The 25,051-nt window shown below is 36.9% G+C and overlaps 1 protein-coding gene across 3 annotated transcripts in view; it reads left to right on the top strand.

The window, feature by feature from the left end:
- The window catches only part of LOC150095019 (protein deacetylase HDAC6-like), a 694,680-nt gene that overhangs the window by 487,593 nt on the left and 182,036 nt on the right, over positions 1-25,051 (top strand). For all 3 annotated transcript variants that reach the window (XM_090411706.1, XM_090411707.1, XM_090411705.1), the window contains exon 25: positions 7,831-7,896. In XM_090411706.1, coding sequence (XP_090267832.1) covers positions 7,831-7,896 — 66 coding nt within the window. The remainder of the gene's footprint in view (positions 1-7,830; positions 7,897-25,051) is intronic.

The raw sequence follows: 25,051 nt of genomic DNA, 5'->3' as shown, positions 1-25,051 counted from the left end.
CATCTGTTATTTATCAGGTCTTTGATTTCATCGGCTTTTCCATTCCTGTCTTCTAAACTCTTCTTAACTGCCTCATTTCACCTATGTCATAGTCCTCCTCTAGATTTTTACTTAATGCTTGTTTCCAGTCTTTCCTCTCTCAATCTGTTTAAGTGACTGTAATGATCATCTATGATCATTACATTAGGATCACTAGCTATGTTCCCACATTCTTGAATATTAATAACATCAAGTTCTTTTCCTTATATCTATTTTTATATGGTACTACCATTTCAATTTCCTAAAACTCATATCTCTAGTATCAGTTTGAGATCATATTTTTCGTAATTTTTCTCCCCATATATTAAAATGGGGGTTGAAATGTCTTATGATCTGTTTTCATTGTCTTTTGGCTCATACCTGCCATCTTTACCAAAAATATGCCTAAATGGATAAAATGTATAATCCGAGATTTCTAGTGAGAATACAGTTAATGTTTTCTATTTATCTGCTTATTTTCATACTTAGTACCAAATTTGTTAAAACAATTATTTAATTTGCTAAAGACTTGAAGATTTGCATAGATTTATTTAAGAAGATAATGTCGCCTGCTGAGAAGAAAAGCTTAATAAACTTAATATCTCCTATCTCAATATCAGGTTTCATACCAATCTCTTTAACAATGCAGTTCATATAGATATCAGTGGAAAAAGTGTACAACACTGCCTTTCCCCTAATTTGGTATTAAACCATCTTCCTGTACATCTTCCACTTCTAATTGTTGCTGTTTTGCAACTTAAGCTATGTACTTGTATTGCTCTGCATAAGGTTCATTCTGTTTACACCCTACAGATTTACTGATATTTTGAACACTATCCCCCCCCCCCTCTCACACACACACACACATACACACACACTTGGTATCTTGTCATATATATTTTTTCAAGAACAAGAAAATGTATGCTTGTCAATATGCAGTATAACCACTGTACAATTCTTATACCCTTATTTCAATTTCAGGTTGAATATCATCTACTCCAGGTATTCTTCTAGTTTCAGGTTTTTGATGACTTTTTTTCTATCCCAAGTGTTAATTACATATCTGTATCACATTCCTCCTCAATATATTCTGCCACTGTTATATCATTTGCTAGTTACTTTTTCTTTTAAAGGCATCCCCATTACTTGACAATTGCTTTGTAATTCCCTTCTCCATTATGAATAGTCATTCCGGAAGTCCTCTTCAAACTCCCTGGCATGCATGGTCTCTGCAACTCTCTCTCTCTCTCTCCATGAGTCGATCCCTTTTTCTGTTTTCCAGATAGTAACAAATTTATCATTCTCTTAGGTCATTTCTCTTGAGGCATCCATTGAACATGTTCATACCATTATAAAGATCAACACTCTAAGTGTTCCACCATATTTTCTTATACATCATTCTCTCTATGATGGTCATTCTGAACTCTTGAAGGCAAGGTATACATATATTCTGATGTAGGCCATCCATTTCCACAGCTCTTATGCCTTGCATTCATTCATTCATTCACTGAGTCCATCCTTTCTCCTACACATCAGAACCGCAGTCTCTTCAATCATTTGCAACATCATCTAGATTTCCTATTGAGTGTCTCAACTCTCAACATTATTTACATCTTTCTAACATAGTCTCAACTGATGAATTTTATGAATGTCTCAACTTATGATTCAAGTATTTGAAATGATCTATGTCTTGACTCTACAACAACTAGGAAGGCTAGATCTCTGCCCTCTCCACCAACCACCAAATATTCTCTCTTTTCAAAATTAACTTTTTGACCTCCCATGATGTAAACATCAATGACTTTCTTCATCATAAAATCAGTGTTATCCCAGTCCTGAGCAATTATAACTTTATCATCAGCAAACAGTAGGCATGAATGAGAGTCTCCCATGAATCCCAGTCTCCTCCAGTCCCATAATTCCACAAAGCTTTTTAATGTGTCTGCACTGTAATGTTGATCTTAACCCACTCATGCATATGGGCCTCATATGAAGACACATAAAAATGTGTCTTCATCATTTTTAACATATACAGGGCACAAATTTAGCAAAATTAATGAATTCATGATAATACTGTAAGATTTTAAGTAGCCTCCAAAACATTTTGCCACCTTCATGATATTTATCTTTTATACTCTTTCAAAGAAATCTTTCTGTTACTTTTACACAGTTCAGCTTTCCTAATATTTTTAAATTTGAGCATACAGTTAACTTGAGAGGTAATTTCCTTTGATACTCGCAGAATTTTAGTATACTGTTTGTTTATGATTAAGTACTTGTTCTTATCCTTCTCAACACTAGATTATGGATGCTTCCTATTTCATATCCTCCATACAGTCTTGTGTCTGGGACCAAATCTGAAGACAATACAATCATCAATAACATAATTCGTAAACTTTTTCTTGTTGTATGTGTGGGTTTATATTTCTTTTCTCTCTCTCTCTCTCTCTCCACACAAATTTATGCACAATTTCTATATTGAAATACGATGTTAATAATGACTGTTCCATGTTGTCCTGAGTAACAATTGTTATTATTATTAGCTCTGCCTTTTTCTCAAAATTTTCTCAAAACATTATATTTGTGGAATCGATTTCTTATTCTGTTGTTTATCATTGTCATCAAATGCCTGATGTATACTCCCAAGGAGTGACAGGATATTATGATAGCACTACATGCAACATTTATATTATTTAACTTCATATCAACAATTTTTCTCCAAAAATGTTCTTCTGTGTCTTTTTCCTGCCATCTTAGTATCGAACACCATTTTGCTAAAGTTTCCTTTCCTTTCCCATTAGGTTTAAGTGACTATACCACTTGAGATTAGCTCTGCTCACACATCTCCAGATTCTAACTTTATCAAATATCTTCATTTTTTAATATAATTGTGCTGCTGACACCATCTGTTCACTTTATTATTATTATGCAGTCAAAAGACTCATCACAGGAGGTCCTTCCTAAGAAACACAGTCTATCAAGCCTCATCGTGGGAGGTCCCTCCTAGGAAACACAAAGTCTATCATACTTAAACTCATTGACCATTCTCGCTCTCACCACTCTATCAGGCAATGCATTCCATGGTTCAACTACCCTCCATGCAAAGAAACCACTCTTCACCCTCTTGCTCACAGTTTCCTTTCGTACCTTCCAGGGATGGCCCCTTATCATCACACCTTCCCACTGTTCAACCAAGTGAAAGAACTCCCCAGTGTCAACCCTGTAACCACCTCTCAACAGTTTAAAAGTCTCAATCATATCACCTTTCCTTCTTCTTCTATCCACCAAACTCTGCAGTCTACATTCCCTCAGCCGATCCTCATAACTAACATTATACAGTCCTGAAACCATCTTTGTTATCCACCTTTGTACCCTTTCCACAGTTAATTTATCCCCTTCAAATCCTGGGGACCAAATCTGAGAACAATAGTCTAAGTGTCTGATCAGAGTCTTAATAAGCGGAATGATAACTCTTTTATTTCTGCAGGTCAGTGTCCGTCTCATTATTGCAAAATTTACCTTCACCACCTTTGCAATATGTCCCCTAAATTTCAGGTTTCTATCAATCATCAACCCCAGATCTCTTGTCTTTCCTACTTCCTCCAGTATGCAGAGTCCCATTGATGTGTCCCAAACCTCAAGACCTTACATTTTTGCTGCATTAAACTGATATTCCCATTCATTTGCCCATCTATCTAGCTTTTTCAAATCCTCTTGCATGGCTACCACATCTGCACTATTACTAATAACCCTTCCCAGCTTCACATCATCCGCAAACAACTGAATATCCCCCTGCAATTTACTGACAATGTCATTGATATAAAGGTTAAACAATATAGGTCCCGGTATTGAGCCCTGTGGGAACCCACTTGTAACCCTCTGCCCCCTTGAAACTACCTCACCATACACAACTCTGTGATACCTATCAACAGGCCGACGCTACCATTTAGGCAAACTAGGCAACCGTGTAGGGCACAAGCCATGAAGGGGCGCAAAACGTCAAGCTATGCTTTATTCATACTTTACTAAAATATCAAAATTAAATAGTGATATATGATTTAGGTATCGATTCTTTTTCCTTATCCCTCACACATCACACTATTTTATTATTTAACTCATGGTTCTTTTTTGTTCCTTACCTAAATGATTTGAACTTACTGCTATTTAAGATTCAGTTAAGATAAATATTTTAAATTGTTAACATTTTAAAATATTAAATTTTGGTATTTTATAACTTTTTTTTGTAAATGAATTATAACAGAGAATTTTCAAATTAATTAAAAAAGAAAATAAAAAAAGCCCTATTAATTTAACCTGAAAGACAATTTTATTTTGTTTAATGTCAATTAGAAACATTTTAGTTTATGAAATAAAGGGCACTTGTAAACTTTGCCTAGGGAGCAAAATAACCTGGCACCGACAGTGCCTATCGGACAGCCAATCCTGAATCCAGTTGACCAACCTGACATCCAAACCCATGTGCTGTAACTTAAATATCAGCTTATCATGTGGCACCCTGTCAAATGCCTTCGCTAAGTCTAAGAAAATGGCAGTATATGCCTTTCCCTCATCTACTGCTCTTGTAATTTTATTATAAAAGGCTAGCATATTGCTGAAACAAGAGTGTCCCTTCACAAATCCATGTTGACCCTCACAGATAACGTTACCCTCATCTGCCCAATGCTGTATACGGTCCCTAACTAATTTCTCCAAGATCTTAACAACCACTGATGACACACAAACTGGCCTATAATTAGACACTTCCAGTCTGCTGCCACCCTTATGCAATGGCCTTTCCCTTAGCCAGACTTTCATTGAAAAGCCAGGTCAAAGGAGCTGTCAGTCATTTAGCACATTCTCTCAAAACTTGTCATGAAATACCATCCAATCCCACAACTTTACCGACATTCAGAGTACAGTATTTGGAACACACTCAAACTTGCCCTATCCCCGTAGTATTAAAATTTACTCCTTCAGGATGAAATACTCCAATAAAGTGTTCATTGAAAATTCCACTATGTCCTCTGCATCAGTCACTCTAGTCCCATTTTTATCCCACAATGTCATTCTTCCACATGGCCACATAGCTAAAAAATTCCCTAGAATTTTCTTTGGATGTTAGGGCCAATCTCTTCTCATATTCCAGTTTCGCCTTCCTTACTATACTAGTCACTCTCCTGGCCTGTGTCTTATATTCTTCATGCATCTTCTCTTCACCTGTCTCCTTATTTCTCTTCCATAGCCTCTTTTTCGCATGCAATTCCTGTTTAATATTGTTTGTCATCCACTTTACTCCAAATTGTATCCTCCTCTTCACTCGTGGAATACAGCTTACTGTTGCTGGTACCAAATACAAATATTCCTTCACAATTTCCCAAGCACTAATGATATCCCATCCTTCCAATTCCTCCCTCCATGAAACTTCCCCAAGTTGATGTCTAAGACTATTATAATCACCTGCCTTATAATTCCACATACGTTCCCATCTCTTTGATACTCCTGCATGTCTATTTATCTTCCAAGTCAAAACCATAGGGTCACTCTCTCCAGCCGGTGGGAGAGATGTCATCTCAGTTATTATCAACTCTTCTGATGCTATGACCAAATCCAAAACTCTTGAACCTCTTGTTCCCTCTATTACATGTTGCCTAAGACATTTGTCCCTCAAGAATTCTAGAAATTCCATTCCCTTATTGCTACATGCATCTTTTTCTCCCCAATTTATACTGCTGTAGTTAAGATCTCCCATAGCAATCATTCTTCTTGCACTTGCCAAACTCAACTGTCTAAACATCTCCTGGTCCCCACCCTCTGTGCTCTTTGGTCTGTAGCAACACCCCACTAAATATCCTGTCTTTCTCACCTCTACCTCACACCATATGCTTTCAAAATCATTAGTGTCACTGCCTTCCAATGCCTCCACTCTTAGAGGACATAAGTCGTCACTTAACCTAAGCAGTACTCCACCACCATGCTTTTCTTTCCTATCCTGCTGAAAAACGCTGCACCCAGCTACTTCTGTTCCTGCTTTCCAGTAAGTAACGAGCGATGAATGAGTGGAATGGAGTGCATTGCTGGAGCAGATAGTGAATGCTCTAATACTAAATGTATGCAAGACAGTGTGATAATGTATTGTGGTGTGTGTGTGTGCACGCGCGCATGCATGTTGGGGGGGGGGGGGTATTTGGCTTCATGTGATGAACCTTTTGACTTTATGGAAGTCTGGAGACAAAACTACTATTATGCATGTTGTCATTTGCTTCCAAGAGTCTACGTAGCTCAGTCTATACTGACTGAGCTACGGAGTCCTTTGGTCGGAAAGACCTTGGTTCAGTTCCCATTCATGGCGTGAGGAACCTTTAGCTGGTCTCTTTTGACTAAAGGTGAGTTAGTTGGGCTCATATGATTGTCTCATGTGGATTTTTCACCTGGAAACTCTGGTTTTTTCATCCCTCAGAACAGGCAAACCAGCCCGTGAGCATACACACGGATCTAGTCATAAAATACATACTTAATACCTGATTAGGAGGGTTCAACCAGTTCTAAGGAACAGAAGAACCCCATACAAATTTTATAAAAAAATGCTTCCTAAAAGTACCAACATGAATGATAATGAACAAAGTAAGCTTGCATACAGGAATTCCAGTGAGAAGTAAACCAAGAGATTAATTCTCTGTCTGCAAACTGGTCAGTTACTTGCAGAACAAAATATACAAAAAAGGTTTTAGTTTTATCTTACTGAAAAAACATGAAGGATGGAATTGTAGCAATCTTGATTCTCATCGGTATATCCTGGACATTCTCTGTTTACATGGCAAAGAAAAATTTTCAGACATGTAATTATCATAATATACTGTCAAATTTGTTTTCATATTCATCTTCTTCCATTCTTCATTCATTTTCCAGAATGAATATATATATTTATATTTTTGCAAAAGGAATAGATTTCACTTGAGATCCTATCATTTTCTTTGAATATATCCAAATTTTTACTTTGAATGCATGTAAAATTAAAAATAGCAAAACTATAGACTTTACTATTTATGGTTTGGTATCATGCCACTTAAAAAAAACATAGATTTCAAATAAAAAAGCCTCTAAGGGACTTATTTATCTATCAGACCTCGATATGCATATGGATTACTGTGCTTAGGTCTGGTTAGCTGGGTTTCTTGGGGATGAGGAAGTGGTGAAGAGGGTCCAGAGTCAAGTGACCAAGATTGTGAGTAGTCTGTGAAATGTTCTTTGTGCTGATAGAGTGATGGTTTGTGGGTTATAAAAGTTGGTTGCTAGGTGGAAATAGAGAAGATATGATAGAAACATTTACGTTACTAAAGAGTTTTATAGGATTTATGCTAAGCAAATATTTCAGCACTCAGCTAGAGGGAGGTGGGAGGGAACAAGGGATCATCCCTAGAAATTAAGTGGGCATGGTTAGCAAGAGGATGAGGACTAGATGGAGAGTGGTGAATGAGTGAAATGGGGTTATCAAGCTGTTGTAAGTGCTTTGTCCATCAGAGATACAATAATAGATATATGGAAATCGTACAATGAGCGTTCGGACTCTATAAAGACTCCTTTGCAATAATAATAATAAACCTATGTTTTTAATTGGTTTGCTTGTCTGCTTATCTGTGTTTTTTTTATTTTCTGGGACATACCCTTTCATTATTAACTCATCAATTGTGATTTTGAAGCCATGTATGCTGTTTGTGATTTAGTTATTTTTTAAATAAAATATATCACATAATTATATTATCTATATTGCATGTTTTATTAATTAAGAAAAAATATACCTATTAATTATTTCAGGGAGGTATGGAGGATGGAGATTATTTAGCAGCTTTCTTTCATCTTGTCCTGCCCGTTGCATATATGGTAAATCGCATTTTGTTTTATTACTAATAAAATTAAACACAGTTGTTCAAATTTAAAAAATTAATAATTACAGTTATTCAATATTTTTTTAAAAATCTTGTTTATTAATTTTTTATTATTTCTAACAAGTAATCAAAAGTTTGTGCATTTTTAGGATAAAATGAAAGCATCCCAAAAAATGAACAAGAAAACACTAACATGTATTTTTTTAAAAAAAACATTTAATACATGTAAAAGAAACTAGAAATTAGAGTGGCATATTTGTGAATAGAGAAACTACATCAAAAGAAACCATAATTTCACTGAAGATCTTTAATTTTCTCTTTGAAATCAATGCTGCTTTTGTGAGCTGATTTCCTTGAGGATGTGTTAACTTGTTTAAATAGTAAATATACTTACAAATAAAAGGAAGAACAGCCATAGACAGTCCTATTTCACTGGCTTTGGCAGATTACTTCATGGAACATCTGGAAAACAAAACCAATTTTTCACTACCATTTTTCCTCAACCTCCTGTCTGCTTCACAGTTTGGTCCCATGTTGAAGCAGAATTGCTTCAATTTCTAGGCAAAAACAAATTCCATGCACACTCCGCATCAAATTTTCTATTGAAGGTAAATATAACAACAGCCTTTCCTTTCTGGATACTTGAATAATCTGCACTACACACAATATTAAATATTCTGTTTATATGAAACCTGCCTGGCAGATCCACCCATCTTCACACCATTATCCATCACAAAAAACAGGTATTATCAAAATCTTATTCATAGAGTTTGCACAATTTTTTCTTAAAATTCCATTCTATTAGGAGACTTAAATAAAATACGAATCACTTTTATGACTAATGAATATCATCAGAGCCACAGCCAGACTACTGTCTGATGTTAAAAAGATGTCCATTCTCTACTTTAAAGGAACTTCTGAACAAATAGCATGAACGTTTTGCAAATATAATCTATATGATCAGCTCAGACATTATCTTCTTTCCTACCATTTTTGAAGGATAAATTGCAACCTATATCCTTGCCTGGCTTGTTAAGTGCCCTACCTGTCCACTTTGTTACTTTAGACAGGCTGATCGTTCTGCTAAGATAATTATTATTAACATCTGACCTCCATGGAGTCAGAGACTCATCGTGGGAGGTACACACTATTGTACACAATGCTCATCCAACTATGCCTTATGCTGATTCAATGTGCCTACATTCAGAACACACTCAGGCAGTGCATTCCACTCACCAACCATTCTCCATGGAAAGAACCTTCTCTTCACTCCTCTACTCACCAATCTTATACAATTTCCAGTGATGGCCTCTTGTTCTCCAACCCTCCCCTCTCCCATTCTATGAAAAATCTCTTCCATGTCAACCTGATAACAACCCCTAACTAGCTTATATGTCTCAATTCTATCCCCTTCCTCATCCTCATACTCCACATTCCAACCACTGACCACCTTTGTAAATCTTCTCTGGACCCTTTCCAGCATATTCTCATCACCATGAAAACCTGGTGACTAAATCTGTCCACATTAGAAGTAAACCCATACATCTGTGCAGATTACACTAAGACCACTTAAAATGTTTAGAATCAGGTTTTGGCTTTGCTTCCCATGTCATACATTAAACATAGAGTTCTTTGGAATCAAATCTAGATTTTGCACTTCATTACCTTGAAATTCAGTCATCTGTTCCTTGAAACCATGCACAACTCTGCAATATTGTCCTAATTTTTAACCAATCAGATTGTATGGCTGTCTTGAAGTTTTGGGAAGTAATTGCACTGACCATTCATATTTTTTTTAATCAGTTAGTAAACTTTGAATTATAGAGCTTTGCTTGGTTCTTTTGAATTCTAATTGTGCATTCTCCTGTCCACTTAACATGAGTTGCTGTGTGACTCATTCTGGTGATTCATATTTTTTGAATGCTGCAACCAGTTTTATATACTGTCCATTAAAATGATATTCATGTTATAATGAGTGAAAAGTTTTTGGTCACCTTGCAAAAAAAAAAGTTATAAGTAATCACATGTTTCCATCTAATAGTATCGCAGTATCGACCAACTTTCAGGGTGCTTGCAGGACATGAACTCGTTGTCTATTTCCTGCAAGTCCTACTGCTTTGTAAGAGAATCCAGGGAATGTTCACAAGCAATCACATGAAATATCACTGTGTGATAGATATTTTGAAACCCCTATATCTCTCACGAATGTTGCATTGACTGTCACAGAAAACATAAATTAACCAAGAACAATAATATATATAATAAAGTTGAATTATGAACCATGTATATCATAATACTATAAACATTGGCTTATCAGTTTACTTCCTGTAGTGCTACAACATTGGTTATTAATTCATTTCCCATTATAACAATTAATTGAAAAGATGAAAATCAGTGAAACTACCATTGTTTGATAGATTTGTTGAAATCTATAACTATTACATAGATATTGTATTATTGTCACAGAAAAACGTAAATTAATCTAGAACAAAAATCAAATATTTTACTACTGAAAAAAAAAAAATCTTATTTCATCGCAAAAAGAAATTGCAAGCTTATGCAGACTCCTTCACAGGTGAAAATGTGAGCTCAAGCAAACCAAGAAATGATTAGTGTGTGGTATGGAAGGATGGAGCATGAAAGAAAGAGTAAATAGGAAAAGCATAAAAGTGTGAGAGACTGGGAGAAAAAAGATAATATTGTAAGGGAATTCGATGATAAGAGGTGTACTTAATGAAAAGGGACAAAGCATGTTTTCCAGGTGCAAAGATAAAGGATGTTAGTGATGCTGTAAGTATGCAGACGAATGGAGCGAACGAGTGATTGTATTGGCTGCCACAAATGATTTGAAAGGTGTGAAATATGCAATGAGAGAACATATGAAAGAGTTGTTAGTGGAAGCGAAAATGAAGATCAAGAAAGTTAAGATTGTGAGTCTGCTGCCTCGGTATGATAAGAAGAAAACATTGTGGAGGAAATATGAAGAAAAAAGTGATCAGCATAATCATGAACATTATAGAGTGCAAGCAAGAAGGGTGACTAGTATAGTAAGAAAGGCCAATTCAAACTATGAGAGAGAATTAGCCAAACAGACCAAAGTAAACCTAAAAGAATTTTTCTCTGTGTTGTATTTGGTCACTTCTTAAATATTAAACTGGAGCTTTATATTGGCTTTATTAGTTGACCAGAGATTTTTGTAAAATATATACAAGAATTGTCTACATGTTTCACCAGTGGTTCTGTCTGGCTTCTTCAGGACATGTGTAACCCTACATGGAACTAACGTTTGCTAGTAAAAAAGAAGAATGGAACAGTCAAATAAATTAAAACAATGCATAACATCATAAACATGGAACGTGGTGTATCAGTCATTGTTTATTGAGCATGTTAATATAGTTTTTAGCGAAATGGAAAAGCCTAATAAACGAACTTATTAGGCTTTTCCAGATGTCTTTCAGAATCATTCCTTTGGAAAGCCTGGAAATTCGAAAAAAAAAAACATGTAGGAGATGTGAACAACAACAGAACAGATACTTCAGGATTAGCCCATCACTTCTCAATCTCTAACCACAACATCGATTGGGATAAAAGCTCCTTGGCTTTTATAGAGATGGCTTTTATGACTTTTATATAGAAGAGGATTTTCAATGTAGAAACTTCAAAGACGCCACCGTTGTACTCCACTCTGAAGAAAATGTAAACAGAAATCAAGGAATGATTCTGAAAGACATCTGGAAAAGACTAATAAGTTCACTTAGCTTACCAGAAACAAATAAACAAATAAATAATGACTGATACACCATGTTCCATGCTTATGATGTTACGTGTCATTTTAATTTATTTGACTGTGAAACTCCATTCTTCTTTTTTACTAGCAAACGTTAGTTCCATGTACTGTTACACATGTCCTGAAGAAGCCAGACAGAACTGCTGGTGAAACTTGTAGACAATATTTGTATATATTTTACAAAAATCTCTGCTCAACTAATAAAGCCAATATAAAGCTCCAGTTTAATACTAAAAGAGTTTTTTCATTATGTAGCAAGTAAGAGGAAAAATGACTATGGTAGAATGACTAAAGAATGCTAATGGTACGAAAGGCGACTGAATCAAAAGAAATAGTTGAGTTGCTGGGTGGTCATTTTGCAAAGGTGTATCATCCAGGTGATGATTTTATAGTTGCTGATATTACAGAGATGCATATCAACATTGAAGTAGATGAACAGGAGGTGTTCAGCATATTAAACAATATGAATGTGAACACAGCAGTGGGATTGGATGGTATATCAGCCTGTGTACTACATGAATGTGCAAGAAAATTGGCATTGCCTCTGATGATGTCTCAGCCTCAGGCAGGGTTCCAAGGGAGTGGAAAGAGGGTAAGATAGCACCATTGCATAAAGGTGCTCCAAAACAGAGAGGTAGCAAACTACAAACCAATTAATATATCAAGAGTGGTTGTTAATTGGAAAAGTTGGTGAGAGATAAAAATACAACAGTGAGTGGATAGCCGGCCTGTTTGGCCGAATGGTTAGCATATCTGCTCTCCTGCCAAAAGGCTGCAGATTCAAATCCTGTCATGGGCATGGTGGATGTTTGTGATTGTCTGTAAAAATAGTAGTGGTGGTGGTGGGCAGTAGATAGCATTGGTGTGGGGTTCGCTGTAATTGGTGGATATTGAGTAGTGGTGGAGATGGAGAGTTGTAGAGTAGGTGCCCTCTTTTAATGAATCTTTGGACTCCTTGGAGGTGTCACATAATAATAATAATATTAGAGATGTGATACTCTATAGTGGGCAGAATGGCTTTGTAAAGGATAGGTCCTGTCTTAGTAACTTATTCACATTTTATAATAAATGTGACAGGGGAATTGGATAAAGGTAATGGCTACACTATGATACTGCTTGACTTTGCCAAGACATTTGACAGAATACCACTTGGTAAACTATTACAAAAACTGGAGCAAATGGGAATGGATATGAGGCTAGTAGTATGGATAGGGGAGCGGCTGACAGACGTATACTAGGGAATAGTATACGGTGGAGTGGAATCTAGTAGAATGGTGGTGACTAGTGGAGTACCTCAGGGTTTGATATTAGAGCCACCACTCTTTAATTTGTATATCAGTGACATAGGGAAAGATTTAAAAGGGAATATTCAGTTGTTTGCTGATGATGCAAAACTGGGGAGAGCAATATAATAAAAGGTGATGTAGATATCCTGCAGGATGACTTAAATAAATTGGCATTGTGGGTAAAGGATAATGATTGTCAATTTAATGTTGCAAAATGTAAGGTTATGCACTTTGGGTTGAAAAGTTGCGTATGGTGTATCATATTGATGTTATTGGTTTGCAGGAAATTAATGAAGCTAGGGACTTGGGGATAATGCTGGACAAAAAGTTGAAGTTCAAAGGGTATATTGAAAAAGTTGGTAAAATAGCTCAATAAATTACTTGGATGTTGAAAAACATACTAACAAGTAAAGATAAGGAAGTCATCATCTCTCTTTATAAGGCTGTGATTTGGCCATATCTTGACTACTGCACACAGGTTTGGTCACCTGGGATTTTAGGGGACTAAGAGGTGGTCAGAAAGATTCAGAGGTGAGTGACCAAGATGGTGACAGGTGTGGAATACTCCCTATGAGGATAGGTTGAACGTTTGTGGATTACAAAGTTTAGTTGGTAGGCAGAAAAGAAGAGACATGATAGAAACTTTTAAGATATTAAAGTGGTTTTATAAAATTGATGCAAGTGAAATTTTTCAATATGCAACAGATAGTCAGAGAACTAAGGGCCATCCATGGAAGTTGTGTAAGAGCATGGTTAGTAGGAATGTGCAGACCAGATTTTTTGTGTAGAGAGTGGTAAGTGAGTGGAATGTATTGCTAGAATTGGTTGCGAGTTCCCTGATAGTGACTGGATTCAAGGAGAGATATGATAGGATTTGTGTGTATGATGGTTGATTTGGGTCTCCCGCAATTAGTCTCCAGACTCCATGGAGATGCCGTAAATAATAATAATAATAATAATAATCTTTTATGTTAGGATCAATGGCCAAGTAATTTGACATAGAAACCTAATTAATTATGATGAAGTTAATCCTATCTGTGTATAGTGTGCTATGTCTATAAATTGCATATATTCTCTTGGCTGATATGTGTGTCTGGAAAGTTTTAAGGAGGAAAAATGCTACCACCTCTCTATGAGACTTAACTCACCTTTAGTTGAAAAGTTGGGGACTTGGGTTTGACTCACATCCTAGATGGGATTCAAACCCAGATCTTCCCTTCCAAAAGGCATTGTCATTACTGGTTGAGCTGGAAAGATGCAGCTTGGGGGATTTTCAAAAACTATCTAGTAGATGCAATGTTTAAATGTATTCCAAGGGTGAGAAGGTTAAATAAGGTAGGTGTGAAATGGATGAATAAAGAGATTAAGCATGCGATACAGAGAAAAAGGGCTTATGGAGGCAGCATAAGAGAAGTGGAAATAACCAATTCCATGAGGACTACAAAGACCAGGCAAGGCGGGTGACTTGGTTGGTGAGGGTAGCTAAAGTGAGGTATGAACATCAGTTAGCTAATGAAACCAAAAAGAATCCTAAGGAGTTCTTTTGATATGTAGCCAGCAAAAAAAAGAATGATTATGGAAGGATGACATTGTTGGAGAAAATGGTATAAAGACAGCTGTTGTAGAAGGTGTGGTGGAGATACTTAATGAGCAGTTCATAAAGGTCTTTCAATCTTGTGAATTTGATTTCATGGAGAGATTGAGAGCAGTTGATGATGGAGAAAAGAGACTGACTGTAAGTGAGCAAGAGGTGTATTGGGAGTTGAGCAAACTAGATGTAAATAAGGCTGTGGGACTTGATAATATATCACCACATATCCTGAAGGAATGTGCCAGGGAGTTGACACCGGCGTTGACATATTTTTTTAATGTGAATCTTGCACTGGGTCAAGTTTCCTCAGGAGTTCAGGAGGGCAAGATTGTGCCACTTCATTAAGGAGGTGATAGAACTCAAGCATCAAACTATAAGCCTATCTGTGTGTCAGGTGTTGTAATTAAGTTGTTGGAGAATCTTTTGAGAACTAGGATCCATAATTGGGTTGACAACAATGGTATTATCTTTGATGGACAGCATGGATTTGCTAAAGGGAGGTCATGTTTTAGTAATCTACTTATGTATTACAATAAGGTGACTGCTTCCTTGGACAGAGGAGAAGGATGCACAGTAATATAGTTAGATTTCACATAGGCTTTTGATAGTCATACCACACGAAAAGTTGATAGTCACTAGAGTGGATGGGGTTGGATATTGGATTGGAGACTGGCTATCTGATAGGTATCAACAAGTTGTGTATGGGGGAGCAATATCTAGGAAAAGGAAAGTTACTGGTGGTGTGCCTCAGGGGTCTGTTTTAGGGCTGTTACTGTTTAATTTGTATATTAATGATATTGGTGAAGATTTGGATGGAGATATTTAGTTGTTTGCAGATGATGAAAAGTTGGGACGAACCATGAAGAGTAGAGAAAATGTTGTGACCTTATAAGACTTGAATAAATTGAGCGATTGGGCATGGGAATGGGGATGTGAGTTCAATGTTGCAAAATGTAATGTTTTAAAATTTGGAAAACAAAGATGGGATGCAGAATTTATGCTTGGTGAGGATATATTGTTGGAGGTGGAGGAAATAAGAGATCTTGGGGTGATACTGGATAAGGATCTGAAATTTAGGGGACAATTTAACCAAAATTGTGAAGATGACACAAAGGCTTCTGGGAATGATGTGGATGACACTGACGTGTAGAAGTAGGGAGATTCTTGTTCCATTGTATAAGGCTTTGATTAGGCCACACACTGACTATTGTGCCCAGATTTGGTCACCTGGTTTTCAGAAGGACGAAGAGATGTTGGAAAGGGTCCAGAGGCGACTGACTAAGGTAGTTTCTAACCTCTGGAATGTCGAGTATGAGGAAAGATTGAGAAGTTGCAACTTACAGGGTCTGGTGGACAGGAGGAAGAGGGGAAATATGACAGAAACCTACAAGTTAGTAAGGGGTTGTTATAGGATCAATGCTGGAGAGGTTCTACAGAAAATAGTGGGAGATCAGGGGAGAACCAGAGGTCATCCCTGGAAACTGTATAAAGAGGGTGTGAGTAGGAGAGTAGGTGAGTCTGCATGGAAAAAACCTGTTTTTCATGCTCAACTCTGCATGAAAAACAGGTTTTTTCCATGCATAGTTGAGCCTGATTGGAATGCCTTGCCTGTGGTGTCTGCAGAGAATTTGAATGTGTTTAAAGCATAGTATGATAAACGGACCTCCCAGATGAGTCTTTGACTCCATGGGGTTTTTGGGTAATAATAATAATAATAATAATACTGAATAGTTTGCTGCAGTGAATTTCTTTAGAACAGTGTAGTACTTTGATCAGGACTTTTCAGTAGTATTTTATAGTGAGTGAGTTAGTTACTAAGAAACGAAGACATAAGGAAACAACTAAAACAAGAAATAAGAATAATAGACAAAATCCAAGAAAGAAGACTGCGATGGTTTGGCCATGTGACCAGAATGGGAACAGAAAGACTACCATCTAAAGCCCTGAATGCAATGATGGAAGGTAAAAGATCCAAAGAACGGCCCAGAATTAGATGGATAGACAAAATAAAAGAGGACCTGAAAACCAAATCACAACAAGCAACACCAAACTGGACAGAATTGACAGAACTACTGACATAGCATTTTGAAGAAGTTGTCGTTGTACTTTAATTTTACTAGTTCCCTTTTGGGTTTTTCCATAAAAAAAGAAAATAAATAATAGCTGAAGTTTTAGTAACACTAAGCTTCTGACTCTTTTGGACATTGTATTTTCTATAAATTGTATTGTCTGTATTCTCTATAAATTCAGAAGCTTTGAGATCTATGTGGGAGTCTAGTGATGAGGCAATCTAAAAATGCCATGTTGTTATTTGTTTAGTTCATGCATTATTGGCCAAGAGAACTTGTTCCTGCTATGGTAGAAAGAGTATGGTAAAAAAAAAGCAAGTTGATTATACTATTTTCTCATTCATTTTCATGAAAAGCACATAAACCAGGACACAGAGTAATATATCCCTCATATTGTAGCATTTCTCTGAGTCCTTGTTTTTTACTTTTCATGAAAGTTAGTTGTAAAATACTGTAGTCTATTTGTAAGTGTCTCTGAACTGGGTATCAGTACACAGTGGTAAATATAAGATCACTGTATGACCTAAAAAAAACTTTGAATCTTTCATTACAATATAAAACAAACTGCAATATTATAGGGATCCCAAAACTGCTCTAAACTGATACTGATGAAGGTTGCATATTGGAAGAAGCTGCTTTGCTAAACAGCAAGAATCTGCTAGAGGAAAAGAACTAAGACCCTATGTTAAGATGATATATAAGCACATGGTTTTTTTCAACCTTATGCATGAAATATTTAATTTCAATATTTCATCTCAGTCATTCAGACATCGTCAGGGAGTACAGTATGAGATGTAACATGCACACAAAGACAACACAGAATGAAGTGAAACACATGGATAAAAGACTAGAGTTCTAACTAGGTGGGATAGCCTGTGATGTAAACTGTGATCTCGAAGTATTAGTATTTCCCATATTTTGGTCAGTTAAATGCAACTGTATTTATTCAAATTAAGCTAATTTCTGAGAGCAGATTCTAAAAACAGTCTTTCTCTTCTAAATTTACTGTGATTGAGCATGGTGGTCTTTTTCCAGTTGGTTCTATGAGCTGTAACCAAAGCATGATCTGCAAGGCCCAATTAACCATAGGCATAACGGTGTATTTTTTATGTTCTTCTATGCAGATGTTGGCTGATCTTCCTGTCTGTCCATAGTAGGCTAATTTACAGAACAAGAAACTTTTTATTCTCCAGGAATTGAAAGAGGAGGGATTTTGTCTTTAATGGAGTGGATAAAGGTAGCGGTTTCAAGTGGGGCTTGACTGCCGTGCAGATGTGTATTTCTTTAAGATTCTGGCTATTTTTTCTAAGTACCTTGGAGAGGGTCACAGATTGGGAGAATGATTGATTAAAACTTGAGCTTTTTCTTGGTTTTATTTGTTGACCAGATATTTGTAAATGATATGCATGAATTGTCAACAAGTTTCACCAGCTATTCTGTCTGGCTTCTTCAGGACAAGTATAACGGTACAAATTAACGTTTGCTAGCAAAAAAGAAGGATGGAGTAACACAGTCAAATAAATTAAAACAGACGCGTAACATCATAAGCATGGAACGTGGTGTATCAATGATTGTTTATTGAGCACGTTATATAGTTTTTAGCGAAATGAAATTCTGGTAAGCTGAGTGAACTTATTAGGCTTTTCCAAATGTCTTTCAGAATCATTCCTTGATTTCTGTTTAGATTTTCTCCAGAGTGGAGTACAACGGCGGCGACTTTGAAGTTTCTACGTCGAAAATCTTCTATATAAGGCATGGAGCTGTTATCCCAATCGATGGTGTGGTTAGAGATCGAGAAGTGATGGGTTAATCCTGAAGTATCTGTTCTGTTGTTGTTCATGTCCCCTATATGTTCTTTTTTTCGAATTTCCAGGCTTACATTTTACATTTACAATTGCATAGGGCAAACATCAAGAAGCCTGGAAATTTGAAAAAAAGAACATGTAGGGGACGTGAACAACAAAGAACAGATACTTCAGGATTTGCCCATCACTTCTCGATCTCTAAGCACACCATCGATTGGGATAACAGCTCCATGCCTTATATAGAAGAAGATTTTCAATGTTGAAACTTAAAGAAGCCGCAGTTGTACTCCGCTCTGAAGAAAATCTAAACAGAAATCAAGGAATGATTCTGAAAGACATCTGGAAAAGTCTAATAAGTTCACTCAGCTTACCAGAATTTCATTTTGCTAAAAACTATATAACGCGCTCAAGAAACAATGACTGATACACCACGTTCCATGCTTATGATGTTACGTGCCATTCTAATTTATTTGAATGTGTTACTCCATTCTTCTATTTTACTAGCAAACGTTAGTTCCATGAACCATTACACATGTCCTGAAGAAGCCAGACAGAACCGCTGGTGAAACTTGTAGACAATTCTTTTATATCATTTACAAATATCTGGTCAATGAATAAAACCAAGAAAAAGCTCAAGTTTTAATATTGAAGTGACCAAATACAAAACAAAAAAGAATGATTGAGTATTTTTAGTTACTGTGGGAACTTTATGTAGCCATTAGATAAGAAGGTATGTTGTATTTGATTAAGTTCTGCTGCAAGAAAGAACTCAGTAGAACAAAGATTATAGGCTCTGTTGGTTTGTGTTTTAATGAAATCATATTGTTTGGGGGAAGGGGGGTGATGGGAAAGTTTGAGAATGTATCTTCCTGTGTGAGTGGGTTTTCTGTATACTGAAAAGGAGAGGCTACCATTGGGTAAACATGTTACCAAGGTGTCTAGAAAAGCTAAACTATCATTACTATCACTTAAAGATAAACCACCAGGCATCCCCACAGAAAAAATGGATACTTTGGTATCCTCTGAAAGTAACTTGAACTTACCCATTGATCCTGATACATCTAATGATGTATTGGATATTTTTCCAAAGGAAGAGATGGACACTGGTAGTCTATACTTCCCAAAATCTAACGAGAAATATCAACTGACAAGAGTAAGTCCTCAAACTCTCAGAAATCAGTCAAGTCTATGAAGCCTAAACAGTAGGAAAATTTTTGCAATGGTACTGTTATGGGTTTCACCAGAATATCAATGATATCAAGATTTTGCTGCAGAAACACAAACCTTTCTGTTTCTGTCTGCAGGAAACATATTTAAGATCCACTGAGGACCCTAGGAATTTCACTGTTGTATGCAAGACAGAAATGGAGGTGGTTCTGCTCATAGCTATCCTAGTGGACAGTCACACTCCTTTCCATCATGTACAGCTAATACTCCTCTGGAAGTGGTAGCGATTCACTTATTAGTTGAATTTCTTATTACAGTATGTTCAATTTATTTACCACTATGCTGAGTTAAATGAGATCGATCTTCATTACCTTATCTTGCAACTGCCTGAATTCATAATTCTTATGGCTGCCTTTAACTCGGCATTAGTGAGGTGGCGGTGTCACCTTACTAATGCCGAGGTTAATGGGCACTGCACTCTGTGGAGTAGTGCCAACACAAGTGGATGAGATTATATCATTGAATGAATCCTTGACAATAATGACCTCTCCCTTTTGAATAATAGGGAGAGGAGACTCAATACTTTCTTTCATATGCCCACCTACCCATATTCTGTAATGGATCTTATAATCTGCACTCCTGCCATTTTTCTACTGCTCAAGTGGGATGTTCAAAGACAACATCTAAGGAAGTGGTCATTTTTCTAGTATTTGCACATCTTCACATGAGCCATGTCCTCCTTCATGGATGCCCATTTAGAAAATGGACCAGGCTGACTGGAATACCTTTTCCCATCTTGTAAAATTTAATGTGTTGATAGTCATTCAAACACCTACCAATGAAGCAGTAAAATATGTAACAGATTGCATTGTCCAGGCAGCAACAGCCTCAATTCCAAAAACATCATCTTGATTTCCACTCAATCCAAAGCCTTGTTAAAACCCAGAATGCCAGCCAGCAAAAAAATCAACACAGAGTGGGAGTATATTTCATAGATGCTCCACTACATAACCTTAATAGCTTTTAAGCATACTCAGGCCACAGTATGGTTTGCGAGACATCGGAGTCAAAAACAATCTTGGATCCAATTTACCTCACAAATTAATGAAACAACCAGTACAAAAATTGTAAAGGATAAAATCCAGAAAATGAAAGCTAGTACAGAACACACTATTTGTCTACCTTAGACCATAATGGATGTGTTGTTGCTGATCCCAAAGCTATTGCAGACACTTTGGGAGAAAATGTTGCCAGAATGTCAACAACAGCTTCATATCCTTCTGAATATGAAGCTTTTTAATATTGAAAGAGCAACAAGAGAAACAGCTAAATTTTTATTTCAATGGGCTTGAGCTTACAATAGGCCATTTGTTAAGGAGGAACTAAAAAGAGCTCTTTTGCTTTCTCACCCTAGTGCTGTAGGTACTGATGACATCCATTATGAAATGATAAAACATCTTCCGTCTCACGGTTAGTCTAGTGGCTTTGCGCTTCGCAACCATATGCCTGGGGAAGGAGTGTCCTAGGTTCGGTTTCCATTGACGACGTGAGGAGCTTAAGGATCTTCCTCAGCCATAGCCAAGTTAGCTGGTCTTGGGCATGGACAGCAGGGTTTTTTCCGCCAGTTTATCTGGGGTTTTTCATCCCGCAAGCAGGCAAACCGGACCCTCGAACACACAGGCTACAGTCATAGAAATGCGGCAAGGAAGGCAACGGGAAGCCACTTTGCGTTATTATCTCCCTAGTAATCAGCTGCAACCCTCAAGGAGAAGAAGCCACAGGATCAGATTAAAACATCTTCTATCATCATTTATGGATCTCCTTCTCTTAATATACAGCAGAATAATTTCTGGATTCCTGGCTTTAGTCAGTTGTCATTACTATCCCCAAATCGGGAAAGGATCCAGCATAAGTAAATAATTAGTGACCTATTTATTTCTCTGACCATCTGCCTTTGTAAGATATTAGAAAAAATTATTAATTCCAGACTTCTCTGGTATTTAGAAACCAGTGATCTTCTCTCCAGCACACAATGTGACTTTTGTAGACATCGTTCAACTTTGGACCATTTGCTCTGCTTAGAAACTTGCATAAGAGATGCATTCCTAAAGTGAAAACTTCTGGTTTCTATCTTTGATATAGAAAAATCTTATGACACAGCCTGGAGATATGGCATATTAATAGACCTGTAAAGACCATAAAAAAAACTCTGTAACCTAGGTCTCAGAAGACACCTTCCTGTATTTATGAAAAACTTTCTGTCCAGGCAAACTTTTCAAGTCAGAGTGGGATGTAGAGTATCTTGGCCATATCATCAAGAACATGGTGTTCCCCAAGGCTATGTCTTAAGTGTGACACTTTTTGCTGTCAAAGATAACTCTATCACTGAACAACTTCCTACATCTTGAAAATTATGGAAACAACTACCATGTTAGAGTATAAACTTTAGCTTAATATAAACCAAAATAAAAACTCGACGTTTCGACCTTCACATTAAGGTCATCATCTGGAGTATACACATATATACAAAGAAACAAGCACCATTACAATCTACAACATGGCATGCTAAAGTTACTGACCAACCGTTACAACTATTGGCCTGACTTCTGGTGGGAAAAAAAAAACCTTACATCAAAGGGAGAGTCCTATTATTATTATTATTATTATTATTATTATCTATTAGGTTACAAAATTAAAAGCTGGAGAGCAACATGTTTACAAACAATTAATAAATAATAAATAAAAATAAAAAATTACTTATATAAGTATACATATAAATTACAACCAACTGGTATGGCTAGTGGCCAATAAATGCTGAAAAATTGCTTAGAGTCCTCAAGTCAGGGTTTGATGGATACTGAGTGGACTGAATGTGAACCATCCGAATTCTTGGGATTTTTATGCCACCATTATTGTTAGGATTGGGGTGGCTAATCAAAAGTTCACAGTCAGTTTGGTGTAGGGTGTTAAGAGCATGATCTGAGAGGCCTCTTCACCAAAATTGTTAAATTTAATGTGTCGTTTGTGCTCTTTTTTGTGGATAGGGATTGTACGTCCAGTTTCCCTAATATCAGGTAAGTTACAGGTACAATAGATGCAATAAACTCCAGAATGTGCCAATAGGAGGAGAGGATCCTTAGAGGAGTTGAATATGTTTTTTAATTTTAAAGGTGGTTTAAAAGTGGCATTAAGATTATAATGGTGTAGGATTCTATTAATTTTTTCTGATAATGCTTTAATGTTTATTAAATAACTTAAGGAATTCACAATGTATACTAGAATATAAATTAAACTTTAATATATATTTCCAATATTTTGGCAATGTCACGTTGCCATCTTCATGGGAACTTAAGATAAACACACGTGCACGCAGGCACTACAAACAGCAAATGAGGATGAAGCGAGGAAGCTACTGTTTTTTCTAACGTCCTGATGATCCCCCCCCCACCCCCAGTGGGCTATATTAGGTATTCTTGGCTAAAGTTGGGCTGAAGTTCTCGTGATGTATGTTTCCCAAATTTGGGGAAATCTCATGCATCCAAATTTGTTGAGGTTTGGCATGTTTCTTAGGGCTGAGATTGATTCCATGAGTGATCCTTAAGTTATTTGATAATCATGTATAAACACCATATAAGCCTTTCTTCAAGAATTACTATCATCCATGAAGATTCCATTGCACGCAAGGCCTGCAAATACGGTAAAATGAAGCTGAAGTTATCGAGACAACTGAATCGTCTGACCTTCCTAAAACGCTGCCGGGATAATCAGGTAATCCCAAATTGTGTGAAATTTAAGCACCGTTTCTTTTCACAGAAGGCTCTCCGAATCTGTAACTGCGTGAGCTGCACCTTGCTACGAGAACAAATTGCCGTCATGCACATTCTTCTAGCTGATGCAAACAAAGCTATTCTGGTGCTAGAGGAAGAGCTTTCTAATACACTAAATCACGAACTTTGGTCAGTTCTACATGACGTCTCGTGCACTGCGGCAAATAAAGAATTCGAGAAATATCGACATATCAAGAGGGTTGATAAATTAAAAAAGAACTCAACTTCCGAACCAAAACTACCAACCAATACTGTAGTCAACCTTTCTTCAGTTATTTTGAAGCCTGAAGCACTCAATGCTCTGTCACGTAGCCACAATTTCACCATTGCTCCTAGAAAAATACTGGCCGAGGAATTAATGATCCAGATTGAACGCAGGATTCACCACCTTCCAAACCACATAGCGTGTGTTCTCACCAAAGCAAGACCACTAAAAACCAACATATCCAATAGATATAAGGCTCTACAGAAAATGAAGAAAAACAAAGAAATAGTGATCACCAAAGCAGATAAGGGGGAACACCACCGTGGTACTCAGATCGGGCTACTTACCTCCCTATTGAATACAATCCTACCAACTCATAAATTAGAAAACTCCATAGGCTCCTTAAGAAGGTAACTTCTTGGTCTGTGGAAGTTACTAACAAACTAAAACCATTTAACTCTAGACCCCCCCCGTATATATGGGCTCACAAAAATACATAAACAAAATGTGCCATTACGTCCCATAGTGATTGGCATTGATTACCCCACGTACAAATTAGCTAAACATTTAGCCAAAGCGCTCACACACACTATACTGGCAACACACCATCACACATAAAAAAACTCAGCCCACTTCAAAGCCAGTGTAGAAAACCTTACACTCCAACATACTGACATAATAGTTGACATCTCCTCCTTATTCACAAATGTCCCACTCAAGGAAACTTAGAGTTAATCCAAGAGCTAATCTAAGGGATATCCTCCCGATATCTCAGCCCTATTTCAGTTCACAATGAACTCAGGCTATTTCGTTTGGCAGGGAAAATTCTACAAACAGATAGAGGGGACAGCCATGGGTTCACCACTTTCCCCACCCTTGGTCAACTTCTTTATGGAGACTTTTGAAGAGAAAGCCTTAAATTCTTCCCCACAAGTATCTACCATATGGCTTCACTATGTTGATGATGTGTTCGCTATTTGGCCACATGGCTCAGATACACTCCTTTCCTTCTTAACACACTTAAACAACCAACACCCCAGAATCAAGTTCACTCTGGAAAAAGGGGAAATCAATAGCCTTCCTTTCCTAGACACACACTAGTCACCTGCCAACCTGATGGAACTTTGGTTTTCTCAATTTATAGAAAACCCATCCATACAGGCAGATACATTCGCCAACAATATGGAGTTATTATGACATTATATAACAGGGCTAAACTAATCTGTTCAAATGACAAACCCCTAACCACTGAACTAGATCGCATCCTTAACACTTACTCAGCCAATGGCTACCCCCCCCCCCCCAAAAAAAAAATACTAAAACCAGTAAACCACAATCTCCTCCACCCCCCTTCACAACAAAGATTACTCTAAATCCATCACCATTTCCTACATCTGGGGCACCTCAGAAAAA

This window comes from Typopeltis vanoorti, chromosome 21 (genome assembly GCF_054136105.1).
Source record: "Typopeltis vanoorti isolate ZY-2024b chromosome 21, IOZ_Tvanoo_1.0, whole genome shotgun sequence".
NCBI lineage: Eukaryota > Metazoa > Arthropoda > Arachnida > Uropygi > Thelyphonidae > Typopeltis > Typopeltis vanoorti.
This window is presented reverse-complemented; position numbering and strand designations above follow the sequence as displayed.